The sequence below is a fragment of the Thunnus thynnus genome, unplaced genomic scaffold (assembly GCF_963924715.1).
Source record: "Thunnus thynnus unplaced genomic scaffold, fThuThy2.1 SCAFFOLD_112, whole genome shotgun sequence".
Taxonomy (NCBI): Eukaryota; Metazoa; Chordata; class Actinopteri; order Scombriformes; family Scombridae; genus Thunnus; species Thunnus thynnus.
The window spans coordinates 1-7,624 of NW_027095879.1; the positions used below are offsets into that span (position 1 = coordinate 1).

The 7,624-nt window shown below is 40.8% G+C and overlaps 1 protein-coding gene across 1 annotated transcript; it reads right to left on the minus strand.

Annotated features, from left to right (window-relative positions):
• Positions 1-1,273: 1,273 nt before the first annotated feature.
• On the minus strand, positions 1,274-6,761 carry LOC137178735 (transmembrane gamma-carboxyglutamic acid protein 3). The gene is made up of 4 exons (XM_067583960.1): positions 6,060-6,761; positions 5,552-5,600; positions 4,208-4,368; positions 1,274-3,832 (listed from the first exon to the last, which is right to left on the minus strand). Exons 2-4 carry the CDS (start codon positions 5,559-5,561, stop codon positions 3,281-3,283), a joined length of 723 nt encoding a protein of 240 aa, XP_067440061.1. The 5' UTR covers positions 5,562-5,600; positions 6,060-6,761; the 3' UTR covers positions 1,274-3,280.
• Positions 6,762-7,624: the final 863 nt, after the last annotated feature.

A 7,624-nucleotide genomic window follows, 5' to 3' on the forward strand; every position in this document is an offset into this window, starting at 1 on the left:
CATGGCACAACCTCCTAATGCTGATATTCTCATCAGAGGTGAAAGGACTGTCACCTGATATAGTCATATAGTCACTGATTTTAAATATCTTGGTGTGACACTGGATCTAATTTGAACTTTAAAAAACATGTTAAAAAAAACAGTTAAAACCATAAAGTGCAATTTAGTGAATTTTAGACATTAGAAACTCTCTCTCTTTGGATGCAGCCAAGATATTTATACATGCTATGATTCTTTCCCATATGTCTTATTGCATCACATGTTGGGGGCAGGCTAAAGAAACAGCCATAAAACCTCTTGAGTTCTTATACAAACAAACTCTAAAAACTCTGAACAAAAAGCCAATGCATTTCCATCAGTTAGGTACTGGAGAAATACAATTCACCGAGCTTTGAGAATTTTAGATTACTCTCAAATTTGTGCGTAGTTTATAAAATTTTAAATGGTTTGGCCGCTCCTCCACTATGTGACTTTGTGTATACTCACTCCAGTAAGTTCTATTAGATCCTCCAGAATATCCTCATCCTCCATTTTGAAGGGGCACTGCAGTTCATCTAACTAAAAAGCAAGGAATCTCTGTCTGTCTGTGTGTCTTTTGCATATCTGAGAACTATTCATCCAATCGACTTCACACTTCACACTTGACTGTACTGCTGGAGACTCAAGGATGTGCAGTGTCGAATTAGGTGCAATTTGGACATGCAACAAGTTTAATATTAAACTTGGAATAAACAAGCAAACAGCAACTGCTCAGCTCCATGTCTGAGTGCAGTGGGGCTGTTTGATATAAACACTGTCACATCACAGCAGGGCATGGCATCTGGCTCTGACTCAACTTCACACTTGGGCGGGTGTACTGCTGAGAACCCAAGGAAGTGCAGTGTTGAGTCTGAAATTGTTTGGGACACGTGACACGTTTAATAAAGTTTGAATAAACAAGCCAACAGCGAGCAGCTCAGCTCTGTGTCTGGGTGCAGCAGGGACTGTTTGATTTAAACACAGTCACATCACAGTGGGGTGGGGCTTCTGGGCTCTGACACGCATATGTATGCAGTTCTCAAGAACTAATACTAACTAATAAGCAATCGGCCCATTCCGAACAGGCATGTTTTTGAATGGGCACTGCACTAGTATCTCTTAAATGTAATATCTATGGTAACCAAATTCAGCAAAGCTGAATGGGGATACTGAACACATCTGTAGCATTTGATACAATTTAAGCTGTAGGTGGCGCTACAAGATTTTTAAAAAAATATTACTGCAGAGTTCTGCCTTTTCAGCAATGTTTTGTGATTTATTTCAGCTGCCGGCATTCACAAGCATTTTCCGCGTAAATATATTTTCTAGTTACACTTGTCCTACATTTTGCAGCAGTACTAATTGTTCCATATTTTATGACACTGCCAGGAAAGTCACTTAAAGAGAAGGCTGGGATTTTAGGAGATGAAGGATTTGTGAATGTAATAAAAATAGATTGATTCTTCTCATTGTGTCAGACTGCTTCCTAAATGCACTCATGTTTTCATGTTGAGCAGGAGTTTAATACTGCTGTTCAGCTTGGGGGGGGGGGGGGGCAGAATTATGTATTTACACTTGTATTGCAATTACTGATTATTTTTAATTAATTTTTCTATGTACCAACAAAACAAAAATATTCCATTTACAATTATATAAAACAGAGTTAAGCATCAAATCAAGCTGGAACCAGAAAGCCTTTGAAATTTTTGCTTAATAAATGATCTAAATGATAAACTGATTACCAAAACTGCTGTTGAATAATGTTCTATCTATTGACTAATAATTTAAGAATTAGATGTATATACCCAGACTCACAAATGCACAGGAATTGGGAAGTTTGGCTAGAAAAATATCCCTGGTTGTAACTTATTAATACTAAGCTACAGCCATAAACCACAGCAGGAAGAAGGCCTGTACAGAGTAGATATAAGTTTGGTCCACAGGTTGATGGCAAGACTGGTGATCATAGTAAGGTAGCAGACATTTGGCAACAAGTAAACATGCCTCTGTATGGCATAGCACAGAGGTAATTATTATTAAGAACATGGTGACCTCATGAGAAACAGTCTATACACGTTTGTACCCGAAGCACTAAACAGAGTGCAGTACTTGGCTCCACATTGTTTTTCTTTCCTCTCTGTCATCACCATGGCGATGACCATGGCAGACATCCCTTTTTTCCCAAAGATTTTTTTCAATGATAAAATATAGTTTCAGGCTGTCCTGTCTGAGGCTCATGAGAACGAAACCATCCACACAGCACAAGAGAGGAATCTGTCTGGCTGGAGGAGCTTGCAAACACTAAACAGTGAGCATGTGAAAAAGAAGGACAAATTCAGGGATTTGCTCACACAGCAAGTGAACAACAGCTGGTGTACAGAGGTCAAAACCTCGCAACAATTGAGATACAGTCAATAGCACAAGTATTACAAAAGTGAAGTGAGCTTAGCCTTGTTTGCAGTTGAAAACGTAAAGTGGAATACAGATTTAGTATTAGAAGATGAGTTTGAGCCTTACTGGCTATTGATTGGACTGGTCTTTCCTTTAGAGATGCTCTTTTTTTTATCTCACTTAAACATTGATCTGTGAAAACCAAACTTATAAACTGTCTAAAACACCGATAAAACCAAGAGAACATCCACGTAAATGACAACTTTGGCTTAGAGTCCCAATACATCCACTATCAACGATGTATGTACAGTTTAAAGAGTCATACTATATGCACAGCACTATAATCACAGTATAAGCACCACATTCAGAGAGCAGTGAATAAACTGATGGATAAAAAATAATAAAGTGCCAGCCAGTCACACTGTCTGTCCAGCCCAGCTGCAGCATGGCGCTCCAAACTCACAGTGCCATGCTGGCTGCTTTTCTAGCTGCTACAAGGGCCAGAGACAGATTAGTAGGTGTCCTGCTTGCCCAGTCCTCTCCATGTACTTTGATGTACATTTTGTCCCCCCACTGTGGCTGCACTAGGGACAATGTCTGCCATCCAGAGCTGACCAAAACAAAATAAAAACCAAAGAAATGAAGTATCTAAAAAGGTGTTTAGGGTAAACTATGTATGAACAATACTCCTGGCACCTGGCTTTAGGTTGCAGCTATGAGTGAAACAAAGGTATTATACAGTGCAGAAAAAGGGGTGGAGAAACAATGTGGGTTTAAGCAGCTAGCACCCAGCAGCACCAAGTCAGGCAGAAACTGCCAGCTCCTTCAGACACAGTGGGGGAACAACTGCCATGGCAGCATGATATTTGTTTCATTTCTCCGTTATGATCTCCTCATATTTGGGTGGAGGGTCACTGTATGTAGGAGCTGAGGTCTCATCACCACTGCTTTCCAGGTGTCCTGTCACCTCTTCATATGATGGAGGCGGCGTGGCACCGGACAGCCGTGAAGCCACTGACAGGGATGAATCCTGAACATAGAGAGCACGAGTGTTCTGCTGGTGAAGGCCATGGGAGTCTAACTGGGAACCTCCCCCTCTTTCAGCACCACTCACTACCACAGTGGGATGTGAGCTAGACTCCTGGTGCAAGCTCTCGGTGTGTGCAGCCATTTCCCGGTGAACCAGAATGCGTGGTAGGCTCCGGGTGCTGCGGTTGTTGGCCAAGTAGCGGTTCTGGGTGTAGGCTGGCCGTCGACGTGTGGCCTTCTGAAGCTGACACCTCCAAAGGAGAAAGAGGCCAATGATAATGAGCAGGGCCACCCCCAGCAGGGGAACCATCATGTAGACGGTGTCGGCACGCTCAGAGTGCCCCTCGTTGTTGCTGCTCACTGTGTAGACACTGCGAGTTTTCCAAAACTCCATCTGGGAGTGACAAAAAAGATATTTTACATTTTGCTTCATTCAATTATAAATATATAATTATTATTATAATTAGAAAGACTAAAACTGAAACTGACACTATGCTCAGGGTAGGAGAGAAATGTGATTACTGATCTGCTCCTTTTATTCATGGATTTTACAGTAACCAGGTTGCCACACTGCATGTAAACATACTGGCGGTTTTATTACCAGTTATCTGACTATATACGACAATAAAGTAATAATGCTCTCACATAGATACAAACTCAACTCCCACAATGACTACACTAATATCGTGCTACCACAATAATCGTTGAAGAAATTCTCTTACTGTGGTGTCACCAGCCTGTGTACTGTGATTGTAAAACACCAGCTCACCGTTCTCTCTTTGTTCTCAAACACTTCATTGGCTTCTTCGAAGCTGCAGCTCTCCTCACCACACTCCCTCTCAATGTTCCCTTGTTTTAACTCCTCCAGGAAGCCATTGGCTCGAGGGAAACGCTTCAGGACAGAGTGCGCACCTTTACCATCAAGGAATGCTGCAAAACAGAGGTGAAATAAAATCCAAACTTCCGCCATCCATTCAAGGGTTACTCAACAGTCACATGGGACATTTGGCCTTCAACAAATTCACAGAAAGGTCTGCATTGTTGTGGGTGTGTCTCCAAATATGTGAAAATGCGTAAAAATTCCATTGGCTAATGAAGTCCAGATTATCTTTTTTCTTTTATTTTTTTATTTTTAGAGAAACCCTGACAGATAAAGATTGGAAAGATTTTGCAGAAATTGTCAGCCGACAAAGTTTATTTAATATCCATGAGTTATTTACATAGAATTTTTTTTTTTTTTTTAACTTTTTGACAGAGTTGTGATATTGTCAATGTACTTCTCTCCATCAATCCATATTATCATTCAGCCCACAAATCTATATATTTGAACTTTGCTTTATACAGTATATGTGAGTTTAAACATAACAGTTTCATGCTTTAATTTACACCCATTCCTTAGAAGCTGAGCATATTCCATACAATTCTGTCCATCATAGATTGTGTGAAGAAAATCCAGCTGAATGCACTCTTCTTCCACACTTGTATACAACACAACAACACAACACTCCACTTCTTGGATGAGAAATGTGTTGCTTTGAGTGATAACCCATAGAGGATTATCACCAACTCTGCAGTTCCCCACAGCAATATAGCAACTTTTTACATCTTTCAGCTATTTGTTTTGGTATTTTGGCCAGAACATGAATACTAATGTGCCTGCTAAATGTGTAAATAGCGTTTTACTAACAAGTTCGCCATATCAACGTAAAAATTGATAATATGTCATCTTGTGTGCACTGCCCCCAAGTGGCCCAAATTAATCAGTTATTGTAAGAAAGATACATAACTAAAGACACAGATAAGCAATTTCACACACATATCAATTCCGATGACAAGAAACTGGTTTATGATGAATAAATGCACTTGATCTTAAAAATAAAGTGAACATATTGAAGCGTTAAAATTAAGATTGTGAATTCACTCACATCCAGATTTCCATTAATTAAATTGTCTAAATCCAGTATCATTAAACTGAGAATAGTTGTAACACATCTATGTATGCGTGCGTGCATGTATGTGTGTTTGAGGAAAGGTTAACTTCTGTTTGAAATAGCAAACCAAGTAACCAACCATTATTTATCTGAGCCAGTGGATGTGTGTGTTTTGTGCTCACCTGCAGCCATGCTGCTGCCCTCCTACTCACACTCTGACAGACTGCACACCTGCAGGGAAAAAAACAAAGCAGTGAATCAGAGAAATATAACATTATTTCCTGATTGTATTATAGCGGTTACATTCTAAAGCACAAATAAATATGCCCACACCTCCGCACAACCCTGCGGGAAGGTGCCACATTGCCAGATTTGTACTTAATTTGCAGTTTGCACACACACACACACACACACACACACACACACACACACACACACACACACACACACACACACACACACACACACCATCCCGGTAACTTTCTAGGTGATGTTATTTCTGTGGCACATGCACTCCCTTTTTTTCATCATGTCATGACTGCTCCTCTCATTATGGTAAATGGTTTGGCTCCAATAATAATTATGAATACAGTATTATGAAAAGTCACGTTTAACAATCTAGCATTAAGCATTTATTAACTGACACACTGTAGTCTGTGCTGTACATTTACTGCCAGACTGACAACTTACTATTGACCTTTTCCTCTGCGCCGCTCGCATCCACCGTCACTTCTCTGCCCCTCACTCTTTCCCGCTCGCTACGCAAACATACTCCTTGACGGAGCAACGCTACTAGTGCTTTACTATAGGGACAGTGGAGAGATGACAGGAATCGACAGGAGAGAGTGATGGGGGGGACAGATTCAAACCACGAATGTTGCCAGCCATATGGAATGCCTCTTAACCAGTAGGCTACAGGGCCAAGCTAAAACAAGTGTCGATTCACACAGTATTAATACACAGAGTACTTTGAATGTGTTTCAGTGTTTCTGTGATTATATGCTGGCTAAAAAGCTCATATGCTCATCAAAGAATGCACTCTGACTTCCCAGTTTCAGAATTTACCCACAGACTTAGATCATCACTTCTTTGTAGAGATTACATTTTCGCCCTAGCTACTGTATATGTCACAATTCTCTTAAAAGAAAATTCAACACAAGTTTATCACCCCGCTCAGAGCATCTGTCCATTGCCAACCTAGTCTCTTCAATCTGCATACAAATAACACAATTTTACACTTACAAATTGCATGCAGTGCATACACTAAAGTCCAATTTTGCGTGCAGGTGATACGCCAATCCTTCCCATTAACCTACTTGACAACGTGATCTCAAAGATCATGGTTTGGGTTAGGCAAAAAACCCCACTTGGTCAGGGTTAGGGAAAGATCGTGGTTTGGGTTAAAACAGTAAAATGCAGTAAAAATGTCCAAACATCACAGTAAAAATGTCCCATTTAACAGCACTAAAATGCCCAACATGACGGTCAAAATGTCCAGTAAATTGCCCAATGTGACGGTAAAAAATGTCCGGTTGGTGGTTGCGAACAATGCTTTCCTGCTGCTTGTGCAATTTTTTCCCACTATCAAGCCATCAACACAACCCGCCTCCTCCTAATAAGCCAAAAACACCTTATAAAATAAAACTAAATCATATTATATTGATGTCATCTGAAATGCATCACTTCCCCGGTCACTGATACTTAACGGCATGAAATGACACGCAAAAAGCTTAAAATGCATAGCGATAACACCCAAAATGACATTTAATTGGCGTGTTATTCATGCGCTATTTGGTTTCTAAACCGCCAGTCCTCACACCCACTCTGCTTGAGCAGTGGGCATGAAGACTGAACATGAGAATAAGTGAGTTGTTTCATCACTTCTTGGGAGGAGTGGCTGTACTTTACTGTCCTGCAGCACTGACGAGCCCAGGTACCAGAGCGAATCACTGATCCAGTGGACCGGTCATCTGCCACCCTGTGTCAGAGAATAGCAGGTCTCCTCTTCATGCTGATCCTGCTCTCCGGAGATGTTCAGCTAAATCCTGGTCCAGTGACCCCTGGAGCACTGCAGAACTTCAATGCTGATTTGTGCCCAAGTATGTCTGGGACTTCTGGGAATTATTACGTATGGGTGATTTTAATGTGAACTGGGAGGATCAAAGTTTTATTTGTCTCCTCCCCCTTTTTTTTTTTTGCTGATATGCTTTCCAATTTGACACCATGTTTGTCAAATCACACAGATATTTTAACTC